Source organism: Stigmatopora nigra, chromosome 9 (genome assembly GCF_051989575.1).
Source record: "Stigmatopora nigra isolate UIUO_SnigA chromosome 9, RoL_Snig_1.1, whole genome shotgun sequence".
Taxonomy (NCBI): Eukaryota; Metazoa; Chordata; class Actinopteri; order Syngnathiformes; family Syngnathidae; genus Stigmatopora; species Stigmatopora nigra.
In genome coordinates this window covers 5,369,122-5,391,579 of record NC_135516.1, presented here as the reverse complement: position 1 = coordinate 5,391,579, position 22,458 = coordinate 5,369,122, and the positions used below count along the sequence as shown (strand labels likewise).

The following is a 22,458-nucleotide window of genomic DNA, read 5'->3' as shown; positions in this document are numbered from 1 at the left end:
ACCTTTATACCGACACCGAGACATGGGCCAATCATGTTCAAAACTATTCTGATGGTAGCGAGCCGGAATTTTAATCTGTAGATGTATTTAAAAAAAAAAATATGAATGCAAATCTCTAGAGGTAAAAGCCTTAATTTAGTATATTAAAGGACCTTATGGGGGGTGTCTTTTTAACCCAGTCTGAATGAGACCACAGTTTAGTGCTCCCAGATTCTACTCTTTCCCTAACGTCTTTTATATACTATATTCTACTCTCGCTCTATTTACGGTAGCCTTTTGTATTCTATTCTATTACTATCTACGTCTATTCTAACCAAGAAATTTCCCGAATCCGGGATGAAATAAAGTTCTAACCTAACATAACCCAAATCGACCCTATATAGAGTTTACATCCACTCTACAGTAGTTGAACTCAATTCTAATGTATTTCTAATGTATTTTTTAATGTACCTCAAATGAACATTGTTTGTATATCCTTGTTTAAAAATGTATGCATCTACTTTTTTGTGCGATAAATCCTCAATTTTCTACAAATATTTACCCTTTACAAGTTTGAAAATAATGTAAGAATGTCAACATTATAAAAGTGGATTCTTTCATAGTAGATATCAGCAAATGTTAACTTTTGCAGTCTTTCCACATTGCATGGAAGTATTTTATATTTTCAATGCGCTTTTATCAATGGAGTTTTGCCTGTAGAAATTTTAAGGGAAACCATTTTTTGGCAAGTTAAAGAGTGGCACAACCTAACGTGACACAAGTGAGTAAACAGGGACAAGCAAAAGTGCAGACAATGTGAAGGCGGTAGCTTCAGCATGAAAATTTCATGCTGATTTTACGCTCCAACGTGCTCGGGAAATGCTGCAAATGAGTGAACAATGTCCACGCTCACATCAGCGATGCATGTGAATGAAAATCTTGGCGCTGTTCTCGGGTTTAATCTTAGCACCAGCCAAAAGTGATGACGTAAATGCTCTAATTTGGTTTTGATATTAGATCAGGCCACGCGAGTCCCAAAAATAGCCAAACCAAATCTGATTTTAAAACCATATCAAGAAGTAGAAATTTTAAAATTCATTTACAGTTCAGCTAGAAACTTTAACCCTGTGATAAACTGTAAGCATGAAGGTCTTTTTTTTCAAACACTATCTGACTTAAAACCACAATTTTTACCCTTAAATTCCACACCAAACATGACTTGGAAACGTTGTGCAAGGCTTCAAACCCAACAAATGTTTGTAACTTGAAATCTGTCCAGCATGCTAAACCTAATCTAGAAGCCTCACCTTGTGAACTTTAGAGTAAAGGTGGAACCACTGACCTGTATCCACTCACGTATGGTGTCGTCCGATGGCGTCCAACCGTTCTCGCGATAGTTGAGGCGCGAGCGTTCCGGCGACCAGTTACTGTTGTACTGCGAAGAGGCGGTGATCTGTTCCGAGGAAATCTCGCCCGACTCCATCCCCAGAGCCTCCGTGCACGAGAAGTCTGCTCAAACAAACAAATGGTGGCAAGGTTTAGATTTTTGTTTTCAACCTGTGGCCTTTACTCTCTCACCTAATTCTGAAAACTTCGATTTGAGTGCAACTTTGCCCATAAACTATTTCAATCTCTGAGCTAGACATCTTACTTCTCCCCTCACGTGCATTCCAAGGAAGGCCAACGAGGTCCAGAGAGCACTAGCCTTCTCAAGAGATTTTGTTTTTGGAGCACATGCACAGCGGCGTGCACGTGATAAAAAAAACAAGTCAACATGACATGAACGAGAAAAATGGCATCATGTGATGAATGAGATGTTGACATGATTGAGACGTTACACAAACAGAACAAGCAAGAAGGATGACGTTATCTTTACTTTTCCATCAAATAAAGATGAAACAAAGGTTGCATGAACATATTCTCAGTTTGAAACCCAAAAACTCATATATATGTAAAACTGTGTGTACGTGTATGTGTATGTGTGTGTGTGTGTGTGTATGTGTATGTGTATGTGTATGTGTATGTGTATGTGTATATGTGTGTGTATGTATATGTATATGTATATGTGTATGTGTATGTGTATGTGTATGTGTATGTGTATGTGTATGTGTATATGTATATGTATATGTGTATGTATATGTGTATGTGTGTGTATACGTGTGTATGTGCATGTGTGTGTGTATACGTGTGTATGTGCATGTGTATGTGTATACGTGTTTATGTGTTTATGTGTATATGTGTGTATATATATATATTCCAGTTTTACATGCTAACACGATTACTGCTACTACTACTACTAGTGTGAGGGTACGTGCCCACCTTGTTGCGTGCTTCTTGTATCCCTAATGGTGTAGTTGGCAGAGAAGCCATCCTTGGTGATGGCTGTGTCGGTAGTGATTGTCATGGACAAGATGCCAGTGTAGGAGAGAACACGTCCTGGAGTATTCTGCCCACAGTAGCGGCCGATGTGAGGACCCACTGACCAGCACCAGGAAAAAGTACACAATGAACACATTAATAAAGCAATGGTGACTGCGGGGAGGAAACATTTTGGACGTGTGCAAATAACCGTACACTAAAGTCCTTTCATTTTTAAGTTGCTATTCTTTATCATACATCATTATAAGGTTAAAAAACATGAAAAAAACATTATCATTCCTTACCAGTTTTGTGTCAGCTGGCGGCACCCCTTGTATATAACGTCACACTAGTAACTCCACTAATCTGACGAATTTATCCTCGTTATCACCCCCATTTGCGAGCAATCTCTGACAGATTATATGACCAATTAAGACTACTTCATCAAAAGTACAGCGTTAACACCGACAGTCTGCATAGCGGTGCTGATGTAACATTTACAGGAATACAGGGCGCTTTCATTTTTCATTAGTTATGACAATCAAACGTAGTTGTTTTAGTTGCACTAACTAAATAAAACAACAGACATTTCGGCTACAACATTCTTGAAAAATAAGTTTTCAATGTTCTCCTACATACTCATTATAGATATATTTATTCCTTTTGCATACTGTGTATCATTACAAGGATCGCAAGGGTAATGCTGGGTAAGTTATCTTCAATATATTTTTATACTTTTCGTCAAATAAGGAAAACAATATGCAAATGTTAGGTTAGGAAGTTATGACAAAAACAACACCTTATTTATGTGAGTTAGATATCTGGTTGTCTCCCATATGGCTTACAGAAGTAATATGTTTATTTATCTTGATCATATTCACTACCCACTTTTGTTGAGTTTATTTATCTGAAAACTCACCTGCGGGGTATCCATCCCAAATCTCCAGAAAGTCATAGCGGCACAGTGCCCCCGGTGGTGGCGTAGTGTCGGGTTCCATGTCAAAGCTGTCAAACTCCACCAAGATCTCTGACATCTTGGGGGCGAAGATCATGAAGGTGCACTCCAGGTTATTGGGGTACTTGTCGGGGTAGCCGGGCGTTCTGATGACCCCCGAGGGAGCGGTGAAATTTCTAGAACATTCCTGACCTGTCGGGGGTACACAGTAAGGAATGTTTTGATTATGTGGAAGCGAGAGTTTAAAGCGTCAAAGTGTGTTTGCTGGGTAACAAATTGTCACCAGGGAAATGGTGTGAACCCCTCCCTTCCCTGGGTCAACACATGTTTCCACATAAATGTCACTTAGCCTTATAACTAAAGGGAAGCAGCTCTTATTTATCTCTTGAGGTCAGAAATTAGATTGCCTGCTGATGAGTATTACTACTGTCCGAAAACAAGCTGTATTTTATTGGAGTTTGTGTCTCATTTGCCTATAAACAGTGTTAATTAGAGATGTACAGTAGACATTTTTTGTGAATACTGTTGACTGTTCCTGCTTTTGCTTGTAATTACTGGTATAAATCTTATAGTATCTTACTCTTTTTCAACAAAACAAACAAAGAAAATTCCCTCCAGCGATAATTAACTGCATATTTCATTGTTTTGAACCCTGGCGGAGCATCTGTGTTTTTTTTTTTTTGACATTAGATAAAAATGTCAAGGCCTCTTTTTCAAAGCTGACCCATTAAGATGTAGACAGAGCACAATAACATATCTGGTGCCTTGTGACCAAATGAAATTATGATAGAACTATTATCCCCATCTAAAAGTAACAAGAAGTCACATTGGGTGTTCTTTTTATGCCTTGTTATTGATTTAAAATGCTCATTTACGTCAGACATTTGTCACTATATTCTAACGTGGATACTCCAAATCCAAACTACATTGAGAAGGAGATTCTACAGGGCAAAATAATCATATTTTTATCTATGAATTACACTGCTGCCTCATCACATGGTACAATTCACATTGACTGGCTTCACCTTTCACATGATAATGGCTCACACTTTTGACGTTTTGGACTGCGACACTATTTATATTATAGTAGTACATGTTCTGATTGAGAATAAGGGACCAAATCTTGACTTCTTTTAAGATGATGCCATTTGTCTAACTCATAATCAATGTGACAAGCCATCTAATCTTCATCTTCTACTCAAAAAGTTTAAACTAATTGTTTTTAGCCATAATTGTTTTGATTACGGTTAACAAATACAAACATCTAAACTATATTCATTCATTTACGCTTTATCCTCACTTGGGTTGTGGGGGGTGATAGAGCCTACCCCAGCTAACTCCTGGCCTGAACCGGTAGTTAGCCAATCGCAAGGTACGAGGAGACAGACAACCATTTACCCTCACACTCATACCTAGGGTCAATGTAGAGCGCCCAATCAGCTTACCATGCATGTTTTTGTGAATGTGTGAGGGAACCAGAGTACCCAGAGAAAACCCACGCAGGCCCGGAGACAACATAGTAACTCCACACAGGTGGACCCACCTGGTTTTGAACCCGGGCTGCCTCTAAACTATATGACTGAGTTAATATCCATGGGTGTAAATGATGTCTACAACTTGAAATTATACTCATCTGTACTAATTTGTCTTATTTATTTAAATGGAGCTTTGAATATGGTTGCGCATGATGTAATGCGCCGGTAAACGGGTTGCAAGTTGTGTTTATTTTGTGACCTATCCAGCCCTCTGAGCCTTTTTGCTTGGTCGCACCTTATCGTCATTTGCCAAACAGCCATTTTAACGAGCCCATCTGTGTCGTGAAGTGTGTGCATTGGAGTCCTGTTTGCATAAAGAACACTTGACTGGCTCTGAGATGCTGAAGAGCAAATTCACTAGGTGATGTCATAATATTTTGGTGGTGTTGACACTTTCGAAAATGTGTTGTTGCTGTTTGTTTACTACTCGAGGAGTCCTACTAGTTTGTTTCCCAGTGGGGATGTTCACTTTCAACCTGTGACCCATCATGCGTTAACAGAACGTCCGATTTTAATGTTGTTTTTAGTTAGTACTTACTTCAAGGCTCATTTGTTGGTAAATACTTTATACATTTTATGAGGCTCAGTTTTAGTGTTGGGGGTCTACTGCCATTTGGCATTGCTTCTTTCTCAATGAACTTACTACATGACACTTTTGTTGTTAAATACTCCATACATTTTATGAGGCTCTGTGTTAATGTTGGTGTTCTACTAACAGTTGGTCTTGTTTTTTTTCTTCAATGATGACTTTTAAAGGTGATTTCCAAGGGCGACTTGGAATAAGAGTTTAATTCGTCATTGACCACACAGAATATTGGCAACTCATCATATTTCTCTATTGAAATGGTGGTTCCAACAATCTGTTCAAGCCATTTCGCCCCCCAGAAAAAGAGAATAGAATAAGAAAAATAGTTGTAAATAGAACTTTGTATTGTACTTCATAAGATAATATAAATATACTGTAATGACGTAATTAAAAGAAAATGTACATAACCAGACGAAGTGACGTTAAATGAAGACAAGGCCAATCTGATTAAGTGTAGTAAACTGATAAAAACAGGGAGTGCCCTATAATTCAACAAGCTGTGACCTCAAATTAAAAGGAAGTGATCCAAAATGAACAGAAGGTGACTGGTCAATTCCCCTTAAATTAACAGGAAGTGACCCACATGAGCTAGACAGAGCAAAAACATCCCTATTCAATTTCTACAGAAACGCCATTTTCCAATTTAATAAAAAAGTCAGTCTTGGTCCTTGGGGTATTTTGATGAAAGCATTTCATAACATGTTGTGAAGAGGAAATGCTGTGAATAGCGACAAAAAAAATGGTGACTGTGTTAGGAAATGAATAACACACAAAAAATTCCCTTCGAATGGGTCAAATTCAAGTCAGTCAAGAGCAGGGAGGCACATAAAAATGGTGTGTACGAGCTCTGTGGTGAAACTGTTTTTTTCTGGGGCAAAGCCTTCAATTTCATCGTTGTTTTGTGGCGGCTTCCTACCATGTTGACGTCTTAAATTCCAGCATGCAAAAGGGGTGGGGATGAGATATGGAAGACCACAAAATAGCTTTGGAATTGCTTTTTTGTATTTATTTATTTATTTAAACTTGACTGTGAACTATTCGTGTTGTATATCTGCATTTTATGCTCCAGGATATCTAAATTTTCCTTCTGAAATAACTATGTAAAGACTAAGGTTTAACTAAAAACAAATAAATTAGGCTTGTATATTTATGTATAAGAAGTTTTTCCTTCTATTGCTTTACTGTTTAAAATTATTATTATTATTTTTAATTCCATTTGACTCATTCAGTCAATACATTGGACAGCTATGCAAAAGTTGTCAATTAAGACATTTAAGCCTTTATGGAGCAGGTTTTGTTTTCTATTAATGGATGTTTTTCTAGAACACCATTTCCATATTGATGTTTTTTTTTTTAAGTAAAATTAATTCATGCAGTAGACGTTATTTGTCATGTCAACCCCCCGGTGCAATGTGTGCAAAACTGAAATATGAAAAAGGAAACATAGAGAGTGTTTAAAACTGGCACTCCACAGCAACTGGCCTACTTCTACAACCCCTGCATTCATTTTCAGGTTATCCCTGTTGCGTTCAAGGACAAACAGACCATTAGCTAATCGAGCCTGGGGTCCTGCACACCTGTCTGCTACATGGGCGTACGCTTCCTCGTCAAGGACGTAAAGTCAAATGCCAATATGGAATCAAAAGGGAGTATATTAATAGCTTGGTGAAATCTGATTTTTTTCTGTGATTGGATGCGTACTTAATGAAGTGTCTAGTGCAACTTATGTTAAATCTAAGTATGCAAATGATGTTTAATGAGTGGCAGCACAGAGAATACAGGACGGATCCCTAAGGATGTAAAAAAGAGGAAAACCCGGCGGGGGACGTAACATTCCCTCGAGCTCGTTAATCACATTCACTCGGCGTGACAACAGCAACATCGAATACACACAACCATGCCATCATTAACATTCTTCGTTCTCTTGTTTTATATTATGTGTTACATTTTGGTTTTCAGTATTGTCTTTCCTCGAAGAATATGGTTACAAATCACAGCTATTCTTCTTTTTTTCTTGAATTTTATTCTTTTCATCCTTATTTTTAACTTTTTTCCCTTCTGGAGTAACTATTTTGCATTAATTTGCCAGACATACCTGTCTTGAAAACTTCATAGCGCACAGAGAAACCGGCTCCGTGCGTCTCGTAGTCGGAGACAAACTTGATGAGGAGTTGATCGCCGCTGGAGATGATTGGTGAGGGTGCGATTTTGCCACAGAACTTGCCCACCATGGGTGCCAGATCATCCGCGCCATTGTACACTTCAACATAATCGTACCTAAGGGGAAAACGGGGGGAAATTAGTTTGATAATACAACATGGTAAAGTCTTGACTGTAGGAAAGATTGGAATACTAAAACATTTAAATCAAATGAAAAAATAACCAAGCATAATCAAACTGAAACGATATTCTGAGGATACCCTACGTGTGAAAGTGAGTTATCATAAAAGAAAAAAACAACCCAAGAAATCAGTACATTTCCTCAAAAAGGCAAAATAGATACTTTTTGAATGACCTATTAATGTGATTTTATTCCTTGCCACATTTATTTTTCAATATGAAAATTTGTGGCTGCCTCATTTCTGGGGGTTTAGGGTTCAATCCCTGGTTGGTCCTAACTATGTGGAGTTTGCATGTTCTCCCTGGGCTTGTGTGTGTTTTCTCAGGGTACTCCAATTTCTTCCAAAATCCCCAAAAACATGCAGGGTAGTCTGGTTGAACACTCTGAATTGCCCCTAGGTCTGAATGTGAGCATGAATTGTTGTCTGTCTCCTCGTGCCCGGTGATTGGCTGGCCACTGATTCAGGTGTCCCCTGCCTAGTGCCCGTAGTTAGCTGGGATAGGCTCCAGCACTCCCTGTGACCCTTGTGAGGATAAGCGATTCGGAAGATGAATACATGATAATTTCTTCTTTGAGAACTACGGTCATTCTAAATTAACTTTTAATGTTATGATCTTATTGTTGAAAAAAAATCAGCTAAAGGTTTTTTCTTTAAAATAAAGAAAACCATCTTGTGTGGACTCTGAGTTAAGATGGAGACCAGTTCACAATGTTCTATAATTCTACGTTGTCAAAAGAACTGACGCAAAACCATTGATCAGCGACAAATAAAAGTCACAATTCTTAATAAACACATTTCTTATCATCGCTGTCACTCGTGGCCTAAAAAAAACATAATCTACCTTTTGAGAGAGCCAGTCAGACCTTTGGGCGAACCCCAACGTCTTATGACAATCCACATTCCACGAGAGGACAGAAAGTGCCATTCTTCAAATCAATGCAAAGTGTATAAATAATAATAAGCGAAGGCATGCAGGGCACCCGGGCCTCACTGGAGGAAAAAGGGGGCAAGGGAGTCATAAGACAACCCCCGAAGCAACAGGAAACAATGGCCGTCTTAATATAACGACAAGGGGAAACTGTTTTAGCGGATTAGCGGCGGATTAACAGGCAGACGTGGCGAGCGGTATGAAGCCAATAAGGAAATGACAGATTAAACCCTTAAGCACGAGAGAGAGACGGCGGCTGCTCGCATCTGGAAACCGTAAACGCACATTCAAACTTAACCTCGTCAGTCACACTTTCACATTTACTGGAAAGGTTCGTAAAAAGGAGAGAAAAGTTGTAACATGTACACTGGACCTTTATTTGGCAATGCCACCTTCTTACATTTGTAAACTACTCCAAAAGGTCAACAATGAACACCACACTTGGATCCATACACTGAAACAAGAGACCATATTTTCCACCCACGTTGCATTGCAACACAGTGCAATTGATCAGTGTGCAAGTCATTCATTGGCTGGCGAAAAATTCAGTGTCTCCCCTGCCTGGTGGCCATAGGGATAAGCTCCAGTACCCCCCACGGCCCTTGTACAGCACATATTAATGAACATATTCACATACCTGTCAACTTGTACGTTTTATACAAATTTTATACGTTTCTTTACCATTTCAAATCATGTACACCGTAAACCGACTTTTGTACGGGTATTTTTCTTTTTAAAATCGCCAATATTTATGAAAACCAATCTCAACAAGACCGTTTTGGCTAAAATCCAGATAGTTTCGTAGGGTGGTAGCCAACGACGCTATTGTCATCGATGGTTACTATTGTCACGGTATACCAGCAAAAGTTCTCCTCAATCGAAGGTATTCGTCTTAGCGGTGAGTACGGCAATATCGATAAAGGATGACATGAGCATGCGTGGATATACATAGAGTAAATATTGTGGAAGCAAGCATGGAGGAGCCACATAGTAAGAAACGAGTTACCGCGAGTAAACATGCATCGTACGGTGTTTGTATGGTTTTTTGGGGGGTTTGTACGGGGAATCATAATCATTTATAAGGGCAGTTAACGGCAGAGGTTGACAGGTATGTATTCATATTTAGTTGAATGCACATATGTAAATATGTAAGATTGTAGCTGCGACCTAATGTCAATGTTTAGTCCATTGTGTAGTTTGAAGATAAATGATGACACAAAGTGGACACACACACACGTAGCACAGTTTTAGACAGCGTTATAATCAAAATTTTGTTCCGTTTAACAGCTAGGCTTTAAGATGATTGGCGAAGAGGTTCAGAGACGAGAGTTCACATATGTTAATTGGTATTGAGTTCAAGGTATATGCGGTATGGACAGAGAAAGTGCTTTGGCTGAATGCACTCTTTTAGAAGGGAACTTCACAGTCACCTCTAGAGCCGGCCAATGTTTTTGTAAATAATCTTGCTGTGGGGGAGGAGCTTTGTGTTGGAAGATTTTGTAAACTAAGTTGAAAACTAAGAGAATGCAATTGATCACACACTATTAATGGATAAAAACGTTGCTATCATTGTCTATATATATATGATATTTTGATATTATATAATCATATAATACAGCACACTCCACTTATGATGCAACATGTGAGATTGAAAGTTGTACACTGGCTGAGCTGCTGGCATTTCAAAGTGGCTTCTGTAAATCATTGTCCATGTAAGCCTTGGTGAGATGCTACAGATGGCATTTGTACAAGTTTTTATACTTGTGTGTACGTGTGATTACGCTGCCGCCACCTGCCATCATATACAAACACACACGTCCATCTTTCACTGTTTCTCACCCCCCCAAAAAATTGCTTAATTTACTCTAGATTTCAGAAACTCACACATGTGCAAATGTGCTGGCACAAGCACACACAAAATGATGCTCTTAGTTATTTTCCAGGCAATCCACATGAGTGGGAATAGAAACTCAGACATCTCACGTAAGGAAAAGATTGAGCAAAATTCACCATTATTGAGAGTAAACTCACAAGGGAATGACTAAACCACACACACCCAATTACACAAAAACAATCAAGAATTATGACACACACGATCTGGAATACGATAAAGATTTCTCTATAAAATTGCTCCCACCCCCAAATAAAAAGTCTGCCGACTGTCCTTCACCTGGACTGTGTTCAACAAGACTTCTGGGAAATCAGAATAGGAACAGAGGAAGGGGAGGAGGGATTTGTTCTGATTGAGGCCTGCACGAGAATGCAATTCAAGAGCTCAACGGTGTCCGACATGCATTTTCAATGTTCTGCGGTACACATAATGAGGTCAAACATGACAGAAAGCGTACAGTGTAAGCTTTAACAAGAATTGTTCAGTCTCCTTTCATTATTCAAGTACAATGACTTCATAGAGTACAGCCTTGCTTCGTTGTTACTATGCATGTTGCTATTGGATAAATTGTCTCTTTTGGTTTAGTGTATTTTTCAAACGTAACAGATTGTAACAACACCGATGAAGGATTTTGTTTTCATAATTAAAGTGCAATGGAAAACAGAGTGAGAGATCATGTATTTGGTTCCTAATGTGTGTGTTGTATGTTTGTGTTTAAGATAACTCAAAAACGAATAAAGGGATTATCACATTTACAGGATGTTTGTAGTATGAAGTTCAAAAAGTGATTACATTTTTGGATTAATGAGGTTAAAGAGCACATATTATGAAATAAATAAAACTCAAATTATACTACTAATTTACTTTATTTGTCAATTTTCTTGTTGAGAAATAATCTAGGACAATGGGAAAGGTTTTTCCAGGTTCGCCTAACAATTCTGAGAACAGGAGTTAAATCTCCAGTGGGTTCCGACTTTTCTGTAAGGAATTTGCATGTTCACTCTTGCCCGTGTGGGTTTTCTCCGGGCTCTCCGGTTTCCTCCCACATCCCCAAAACATGCTTGGTTGAACATGATGATGAACCATGATGTATTTAGCATTTTGACATAACTCAGCGAGGACTCTCGTTTGGCTGCCCCAATAATGAATGCCAGATGTGAAAAAAATAGAAAGAAAGGTTTTATCTAAAAATGCTTCTAAAATTGCACTGCACATTAAATTAATTCAGTTTAATCTAAAGTGGACATTTCCCACAACTAATTTGCCATATTGATTCATGTTTACGGTAAAACTTTATAAAAACATAAGTCAACAATCTATTGCCAGAGTTGAGAATGTTTTTCTTTACCAGAATTAACATTGAACTTTATTCATTAATGTTCTGGAGTCCCATTAAAGAGAAACAAATTTACCACCACCACATTCTGAATTCATGAGGTAACTTTAGAATCTAATAAAAGATGAGAAAGCTAATATGTCTGTGTATGTTTTGTGAGGAAAAAGACTCTTTGTGCAATGGCGCTCAGTCATTAGCTTGCCTCCAAAGAGGGCAAAGCAATAAACACCATATCACTCCTACTTTACTGTGACAAGTCTGGACCACCTCTATCCTAACCAACACACATTTACATACACAACACATGTGACATGAATTAACTGACTACACACAACATGCACAGTTTTCAAGCGACCTGACTCATAAATTACTCAAATTGCAAGCCATTTTAGAAAGTACAATAGATACTGCAGTTGTTTTTCTTTGAAAAAAAAGTATTTTTTTATTAAAAATGTCCAAATTGAGCTTTTTTTTAAACTTCCAAGCCAATTCTTTTCAAGGCATATTTCGCCAATACAAATCCATTACCAATCAGATGCCAGAATTTTTCATCCAGTAGAATAATTCCAATAAAAAAAAAACTTATTAAAGTTTTAAGTATCAATGTGAGCCTTTGTGGTCCAAGAGGGTATCACCAGGGATCATTTTACTTAGATTAGATTAGATTAGATCGTTTTTTTCATCCCGCATTCGGGAAATTTCTTCGTGGCTGGAGCATAACAAGACAGACACAAGACACACAAGACATTGTAGACCTAGGTAAGAAACTGGAGCCACACATAGGAAATCCACAATAAGACTTTGAATAGAAATGCTGTAATTTACACCATACTCTGTTACCAAAAGAAACTGTCCCACTTCTCAGACATGTTTGCATTTGATTCACTGCAGTCGACAAACTCAGTGGTACTGAGAACAAATGCAAATACTGGATCGGCTTCGATCTTGTAGCAAAATTTGATGCCAAAATTGACGTATTGAATCGGGACATCACTAAAGTGTACTGCATGTGTTTGTTACTTGTACATTTGTCTTGTACAATACCCCTAAGGCATTCAAAATAAGACAGACGCGACACATTCTTTTATTGAGGAAGCAAAAACAAGACTTAATTGTCCATTCAACTTGTTGACATCACTGCCTTCTTTCCCCCCGTCGCAGTCTTGCGCTTATTTTAGAGAAGTCAAGAGTTGCATTCTGGGCCAGATGAGAGAACAAGAGTCTTATGACTGGACTAACTCTGACTGTCATAAGAGTGCAAAATATATGAGAATGTTTTCTTAACAGTTGAAAGCTGGTGTATTTCTTCTAATATTGTAATGAGTTATTCCATATCTCTATAAGGTTTTTTTTTTTTGGGTTTCTATCTTCGGCTAATACATCTTCAAATGTTTAAGAATTGCTGCTATGAGTGAGACTCACAACACAAACCCCAAGAATTAATGGTATCTAATATTGATAAATAATGTTAGATTTCGAAGATGAAGTGAAGTTTGAGGAATTGAAAGTGAATTTAAAGGAGGTCAGCGTTCAAAAAGGAAACAAACTCGTGATTGGTGAGATCATTGAGGTTGCTTCATAGCAAGGGTAGGGAAACTATGGCTCACGAGTCAAATGTGGCTCTTTTGATGGGTGCATATGACTCTCTGCTAACCTGTAAACTAAAATCTAGCACCACTGTAATCATTTTTTCCCCATTAGAATCCTTTGTAAATGCTTATTGGTTAGCAACAGTGAAACACTGTTTTATATAGTTTCACTATGACATTCTGAGTATGGTTCTCAAGGAATAACATTTAAAAACATAAACTGTTTCTGACTCTCTCTGTTAAAAATGTTCCCGACCTCAGCTTTATAGTCATGGTGAGTGTTTGTGATTATGTCCGAGGATAATCAATCCACTTTTGTTTTAGTACCCCTTGTCATTTATGTTGGTTGGCATTGATACATCTCGTGGGAGAAAGTGATTGCCCGGCCAACACTGGGAGAAAAAAAAGATATCCCGAATTATCCCGCCACCGACGCATGTTCCCGAACTGGCGCCTGTGTCGTTACTGTGTTTTTTCCCGCCACTTGGAGAGGATGGACCCCTTGGCGGCGACGCTATTTCAGACGTGAGATGACACGAAAGTGTTACCGCTGCCGTCTGTTCACTTTTGAAGTTGATAGAATAAAAAGGGCATCACTAGAACAAGGCAGACCTTGTGTTTTGTTTTTAAAAGGTGAAAACGAACATAGCACCTTGAAAGCTTCTACAAATATAGTTTAAACAAGTACATTAAAAATTCTCAGTTGAAACAGAACCAGAAGGCAACACCAGTCTCGATAAGATGACGTGATAAATACTGCACAGCGGTGACTTCAAATGATGAAACTGTAAATTGAAAATGTCCCCTAAGGTCAAAAACTAAATGACTAAGTAAGAAATTCTATCCAGCAGACATAGAATGATATATCTGAGGAAAAGTTCTGGTTTTCAGGTTATTCCAGAAGGCAGCACCATGTCAATATTTGGATGTACAGCAATACCTCGCCACTTTGCGGATTCACCACATCATGGCTTGGATTTTCCAAATATAGATGAAAAGTTCATCATATAAGAACAATAATACAAACCTGAAATGGGGGTAGGGACTAGTCACATTTGGAGAGTTTTCCACGAGGGGACATTGTCTAACTTCAGGAATTAAATAATAGTACAGAGAGTGATTAAGAAGTCCAAATAATATTAAACACCCTGAAAACAACTACAACCCAGTGATTGACCCATTGAGCCAGGTCTTAGATCCTATTTTCCCTGATAAACTATGTATTACTGTGTACATACATTGATATTTCATAATATTTAGAAGAATTGCATTGCTTTTTTGTCAGCTAAATATTCTTTCAAAAACTGAAAATGTGAATATGTAGGTTTTCTCCAGGTGCCCCGGTTTCCTACCACATCCCACAAGGGTATGCTGGTTGGATACTTGCCCCTAGTTATATTTGTGAGTGGTTGTCCATCTCCTTGTGCCCTGCTATTGGCTGCCCACAAATTCAGAGTATCCCCTATAGTTAGCATGTATCAGCTCCCGCACCCTATGCAACCCTTGTGAGGATAAGCAGTTTTGAAAATGAATAAATTAACAAAAAGATAAGACAGCCACTAGTAGATTTAAAAATAGCTATATTAATACAAATTGAAGTCAAAGTCAAACCAATCACTCGGCTATGGTGAGAGGCAAAATGTAATGTAAAACAATGTCCTCGAAGGCAACACCAGGAAAGCGATAAAAAAAAGAAAAAAATACTAAAAAAGGCAGTTAATAGCTAATGATATGAAGCCAGTTAGATTGGGATTTTAAACAATAACATTATGAACAATCACAAAGGTCTTGCATATGAAAATATGAGAATTCAGACTACCCCTGAAGGAAACACCAGATAAGATAAAGACATAAATTACAAAGCAAGGTTCTCTTCTGTCTTTACGACACCCCCACTTTTCTCCATAGACATATTTGGAAGTTTTGACTCACTCCCAAAACCAACGGTTATGCCGCCAAGTAAGAGAGCTTGGAGCTACACGTTGCCTTTATCATCCAACACAAACACAACAATGTAATCATGAAGGAGGCCTTCCCAAACCACACAGCATGGAGCTGCTGGGTGGGCTGCAACCATCACATACTACATAATACTCAAACAGCAAAGTAAATACTCTCAAAGTTCATCGGAATTGGGAAATCTTTTAGGGGAGGAAAAAAATACATATGGAAAATACACCAAAGTATTGTGGCATAAGAGTCCTTAAATTCAAAATACCCAATAACCATTTTGGACATGAGATTAACATTTTCTTCCTACTCTACAATCCAAACGCAATAAACAGACCATAAAGCATTTCCTTTACATTGCACATAGTATCCAGAAACATCCAAAGTCAACCTATATATGATAAGTGTCCAAAATGCACTTTTTCCCTTCTTTCTGCATCAACAATACCATTTCTTTTAAATTATTCATATTTCCATTAGTTTTTTTAAATCTCCTGTCAGTATCCAAATACAGTGGTACCTCTACTTACAAAACCTGCTCCACTATCAGATAAAAAGATAAAAAAAATTGTCCAGAAAAGGGGTTTTGGTCAGAAGGTCGCACTTGGTTCGACCATCATGATAATGGAAGTTCATTCTACCCAATGGGAGGCCAGTCAGGCATTGGAAAGCAACTCTAACACGAAAATCAAAAAAAGATATTGGATACATGAAGTATATTTTCATTTCAGGGATGCTTGATTCTCTTCCGTTTCAGTTTCGTAACTTAGATTTTTTTCATATCTTGGGACAAAGCTTTTCCACATTGAGGCATTTCGTAACCTGAACATTTCGAATGTAGAAGCATTCGTAAGTAGAGGTACCAATGTATTATGACAGACTCCAAAAATTCATCTCTTTTACTTTGTATTCCACCCCGAGATTTTGCTCAAAGGCAAGATTTTGTTCACTGTTACCTTACCCAATACTCTTTGTCAAGGAGTTACATTTTTTTAAGATAAAAGGAAGCCTTGTTGTTATGTGGAGATAATCCAACATACCTTACCTCATCTCCACCATGGCTTTTTATGGTGACTTCAAGACACACACACTGGATATAACATCAAAATACAAATGCCCTTCTTTACTGCGTGTCACAGTGTGTGTGTGTGTGTGTGTATGTGTGCATTCATAAAGTGGGCTCTTGTTTTTTTTCTGACAGCATCTCCTCTGTCTTCTTTAAAGTCTCCATAAAAGCCTGGTGAATAAATCACAGCTGCACAGATGGTCTCCTCTCTACTACTATCGGATCATGTTGCAGACCCGCGGGACTCATAAGTATTAGCGCTTTGTACTTGCGAGTACTTATTTGTTTTTTTACATCTCATATTTTGCAATGATCTTTTGTGTGTGTGTGTGTGAGTGTGTGCATGTGTGGGCGACAAAGTGAGCAACAGTGCAACTATGCCATAACACCTACAATGTGATGATGACTCAAACGAGATTGATTTTCATTTTTAATGAATTCTAATGCTATTCAGACAATAGAGTTTACTGCTGAGTTTTGAACTCTATTGTTAAGCACATTTGAACTCTGTTGTTAAGCATAATGGAGCAATTAGGGGAAGCCCATAAAGAGCATCTCAGAGGAACTTGGTAATAAAAAGTATGTTACCTCAAGTCAAGGGTCACCAACCTTTTTGAAACTGAGTACTGATCACTTTAAAAAAGCTAGCAGTTTGTAACATATTTAATTTTGTGTTATAATCAACAGTTAGTATATTTTGTGTGAAAAGTGAATGCAAAATTAAAAACACTTGTCACATTATATCGACAATTATCAGGGACTTGGGATTGTAAAAAAGTAGAAGTATTCCCGCCTTGCAACCAGAGTAGCTCAACAAATTTTAACTATTTAAATGATACCGACAATGGAATGGCTTGAGTTTTATAATTTATTCTAGAATAAATAGCCAAGTTGGTTAGAATATAAAGCTGAGGCCTCTTCACAATGTTGTGTCTATCAATGTTTGTGTTTCTGAGATTGATAAGGTGAATTGTTTACCTTCTTTCTTAATGTTCTGCTTTGTTTTTCCAAAATGGTTGCCTTCATTTAGAGTAAACTGATGTTTGCTTCAATTATTGTCTATTGTGTTTTCAATTCCAGTACTTTTGCCTCATAGTGACAATCCGACAGCAATCGAATACACTGATTCAAAGCACACTATTACATCTCCACTTATTTTCCAGGAAAGCTTTGCCTCACTTGTTTATTTTCTCCTACAACCTGGTATGACCTTGGAGGTTGCGCTCTATTTAAAAAGCATATTTTCTAGGTTAGCTGGAGAATATACTAGTAGCTTGATGGAAGAATACCTTAGATCAGGGATGGCGAACAAGTTCAACACAAAGAGCCAAACAAAATTAAATTGTGAGAGACAAAAAGCCACATCTTACGTCAGAATCAGCATGAAAAAGCTAATGAGCCAAATGATCTTTTAAATATAATTCCTTTTTTTTAATGAGGCCTGATGAATATGAGTGTGTTTTAAGAGAGAACAAAAATAAGAGAAACATGAAATAAGGCAAAGAACTGCAGTATTTATACAAAATATGATAAGAAGCAAAGAGCCAGATTGATTTTAGCTGGAAGGCACATGCGGCTCGAGAGCCGCGTGTTCGCCACCCCTGCCATAGATTAAAAGTGCTTTCTAAAAAGTGAGCTTTCTCATTTTAACTGTATTTGAAGTTTTAAAGGAAATACCATTCTCCAAATCCGCACCAGAGTGCCAAACCAAGACATTGTTATCGCTGTTATCAAACAGGAAGCACAGAAGCTTGAGAATCTCATTTCCTTCTGCAGATGTTCACCTCCTTGTGACAGCTGCAGTGAGGCTCGGCTTCCAATAGGTGGCAGAGCAACCCGCACTAATCCCAATTTTGTGCGCCTATCCAGCATGTTCTGAAGTGTTTGTTTGACGTGTGTGTAGTCAGTCTTACTTGCACTCTCGGTCCTCCAGGTCAAAATGTGGGTTGAAGTTAATGAGGATCTTCTGGCCCTGTTCGGGTGCCCTGATCACCCAGGCGCAATGCTGCGATGGTGGGTAGGCGCCGGGGTACCGCGGGGAGGTCAGGTACCCCGGGGAATGGATGTCGATGGCTCCGCCGCACTTGTCTGGGAGAAAATGTCACGTTAAATGTCAATGTTAGACGTTTTTACACGAAGCAAACATGGATTATATCCAGACAGTACGAAAAAAAACGAGCTTGCTCTTTAACTTGGAATTTTTAAAACAGGGGTTGCCAAGTCCGGTCCTCATAAGCCTCTATCCAGTCTGTTTTCCATATTTCCATCCTCTAGCACAACTGAATCAAATGATCAACTCATCAACAAGCTGCACAGGAGCTTCATAATGATCCCGATGATTTGATTCAGGTGTGTTGGTGGAGGGTGACATGGAAAACAGACTGGATAGTGGCTCACGAGGACCGGACTTGGTTTAAAATGACAATTTGACCAAAAAGAAGTGAATAGAAAGCCCTGGAAACGCACCAGTTTGCGTGAGTGAAGTCGCCAGTATGATGAAGTGCGTGAAAAGGACGACCCAGAACGCCTCAACACGCGCCCCGTGCGACATCCCGACTCGAAAATGTCTCCCCCAAATACTTGCGATTGTCGTCCAAAATCACAATCATAAAAAAATAGGGAAATGATCTCAAAGTAATAGACCAATCCACAACTTGACAGCTCCTGGAAGGGGAATTAATCCAAATGGGGTGGGCAAGAAAATAAAAAGAAGAATTCCGTCAGGTCCGTGTGGTGGCTCGCACCCGGAAAAAGCCCCGGCAAACCGGCGAATAAATCCACTCGAAGGAAGCTTTGGAATTGTGGAGGGATGGAGGTGGAAGACGCGAGCCGCTCGTCAGCGCGCTGAGGCAGACAAGAGCGTCCGCTGGCTTGCCTCCTCGCTCCGGAGCTTTTTCTCCGCCCCCTCCCCGAACTCCCATCTACCCTCCCTCCGAAAACACCACCCTCTCACCCCCGTCCCTCCCCGCCTCCCTAACCGTCACCGATGTCGGGAGCCAAAGTGGAATTTCCACTCCTGCAACTCCAGCTGCGGGGTGACCACCTATGAGCCAAAGATGGGTTATGTGCACTTGAACAGTCATTTCACTATTAAATCGAAATCATTATTACGTCTCTCTTTATTTACTTCAGGTTACTCATTGTCACGTCACTTGGGAGCCCTTAATATCCTAAAATGGACAGACATCTTCCTTTTTACCCATTTGCTGAACTGCTTTATCCTCACAAGGGTCGCGGGGGGTGATGGACGGTATCCCAACTTATTTCGGACCAGAATTGGTGGCCAGTCAATCACAGGGCACAAGGGGAACCATCCACACTCACACTAATACCTAGGAGCAGTTTAGTGTCCAATCAGCCTACTGTCCATGTCTTAGGGGTGTGGGAAGAAACCGGAGTACCTGGAGGAAACCCACAAAGGCCCGGGAAGAGCATGCAAACTCCACAAAGGCACTAACCACTCGACCGTCAGGCCGCCCAGATCTTATCCTACTAAAACAAATGATCCAATTAACAAAATAACTACCTAAAAAAAGCAAACAAACAAAAACAAACAGACAGAATGACTAACTACTTTTATTTTTAATTCAAGAGTAACCAGAGGTCAACTAATAACAAAAACTAGAATAATTGTCATTAGATTTAAGTTTGAAAAACACCATAAAAGTGAGTGTGAGATAGCAGACTTCTTGGGGGTTATCAAAGGAAAAGCGATGATCTTTTCTCATCTCATTTTCTGAACTACTTTATCCTCACTCGAGTCGCAGGGGGTGCTGGAGCCTATCCCAACTGACTTTGGGCCACACCATGTTTGTATTGGCTATTGGCCAAGTGGTGAGTGCACAACACAAACATTGATCCTAAATCTGAGATGCTTTTCTAAATCGATATTTCAGAAGTTTCTCTGCTGGTTAACTCAGTTGAGAAGAGCCACAGCCCAGTCTCAGTTTTCATGTATTCAAAATCCCGCCAAGCAATGATATTGCAACGTCCCAAGACTGTTAGGCTTTCGCTGTTGGTTTCTCAAGCTTAATTTCAATCACAACATGGCAAAAGTGAGCAGTCGAGTACACACTCTCTTTCACATGCCATTCACGTGTGCTGAGTAAAGCATTCAAGGACAACACGGAATCAACACGGCTCACAAAACACATTCAGACAACTTAGCTGCTACAACAGAACACAATACCGCATACTATATGTATATATATATATATATATATATATATATATATATATATATATATGTGGATTAGAGGTAAAATCGGGCGGAAAAAAATCCAACCCGACCAAGCCCACGAGTATTAATTTTCAAATTTTCAGCCTGGCCCAAGCAATTATCTTGATTTGCAAGTCCGAAGCAAAGCCAAAATTTCAAATTTTATTTGTGAGTACTCAGGACTCCCGACCCGAGTCGGGAAGAGGAGTGGTGATTTATGAAAACAGATATAAGCCTGTCGTTTGTAACAAAATCAAAGTTAAACAAGACTGTATACGCATCTTTTATAGGACAATATAGGTGTTTGACGATTTCAACTGTTTAGATGTCTGTTTAGCGTACAACTGCCAGTCGTTTTGCTCTCGTATGAGAACGAAGAGCCACATTGACAACATTCAGCAAATCATTACTAATGGTGAGTAAAGTGGCAATTGGGTTTATAACAAGCACTAAATATAAAATGTTCAATTATTAATTCATTTATATATGTTTTCATGGTACATACACAAAGTGCTACATTTTTTTTACCAGACAGTTGTGTAGACTAAATGTTCCCTTAGAAGGATACAAACAAGATGTCCTCAAAAGTGACTAATCGCAATGAAAGCATTGGTTGAGAAGGAATGGATTTTGTCCTTTGACCATTTTGAGCTTAAATCAAGGATCAATAACACTTTCTGCCATATTGATGGATGCTGATTGGTAGAAAATCGAATTATTGTGACAAAAGTCCAAACATTAACATGAAGGGTGAAGCATGATGAACAAGGAGTTTTTGACAAGCACATCTGTAAGATCTGCTCATGTTTCCTTGACTACTCTGAGACTGTAGCTTTAAAAAAAAACCTACCCCCTTTTGTGTTTCTTTAAAGGATTGATCAGAAAGAGATTACATTAATGCATGTCTAAAAGGACTTTGAAATGTGGAGAAGACGTTTTAAATGACTATTAGTGTTTTAGTAGACGTGATCTCCTATCAATCATGTTACCGCTATACATCTATCTAACCAGCCATGCGTCCAAGTAAATAGCTATCTATGCATCCATATATCTATTTCCGATCTACCGTTTGACCCTGTATCCTCTTTTGTTGTGCATAAGCTTTTTGCAGTTGCAGTTTTTTGGTGATTTATAAACCTTTTAAAGGCTGCTGTAAATGGAGATGTTACGTTCTAAATTTTACATTGCCACCATTCAAAGTGCTTCTGATGAACATAGAATAATATACTGCTTTTCAGGTTGAAGAGTTGGTACGTATAATAAACCCATACGAGTTATACAATAAATTGACAATGTATACCATATCTTTCTTTGTCTCCCTCTCTGTTTCGTAACCTGTAAGATGTGTATGTTGAAGCCTTCGTAAGTAGAGGTACCATTGTATATAAATCACTATTTAGTGACCCGGATCAACTAATAAATGCTCATGAGTTCAATGAAAAATAATTTACAATTAGAAAAGACATCCCCATTTGCATTTGATCCACCTGAAGCCTGTAAACAAGCACAAAATAATAATAATTTGAGTAATATAGACTACCTAATATAATATACTGACTTGGTAGTCAAGACCAGAGTGTGAGTTAAAGACAATGAATAACATTATTTTATATTTGTTTGGATGGGACTAACATTTTCTGAACCCGATTAAAAACATTCAAATATTATGAAAAAACTATTGTATCAAGTTTAATGTGTTATTTGTAAAAATCGGCTTGGATTTG

At 38.6% G+C, this 22,458-nt stretch overlaps 1 protein-coding gene across 1 annotated transcript in view; it reads right to left on the bottom strand.

Annotated features, from left to right (window-relative positions):
- Positions 1 to 19,391, bottom strand: part of LOC144201693 (neuropilin-1a-like) — a 38,417-nt gene extending 19,026 nt beyond the window's left edge. The window contains exons 1-6 of the mRNA XM_077724444.1: positions 18,982 to 19,391; positions 18,429 to 18,603; positions 7,509 to 7,690; positions 3,257 to 3,484; positions 2,299 to 2,457; positions 1,322 to 1,488 (exon numbers count right to left, since the gene is read on the bottom strand). Coding sequence (XP_077580570.1) covers positions 1,322 to 1,488; positions 2,299 to 2,457; positions 3,257 to 3,484; positions 7,509 to 7,690; positions 18,429 to 18,603; positions 18,982 to 19,066 — 996 coding nt within the window. The 5' untranslated portion in view covers positions 19,067 to 19,391. The remainder of the gene's footprint in view (positions 1 to 1,321; positions 1,489 to 2,298; positions 2,458 to 3,256; positions 3,485 to 7,508; positions 7,691 to 18,428; positions 18,604 to 18,981) is intronic.
- Between the last annotated feature and the right edge of the window lie 3,067 nt (positions 19,392 to 22,458).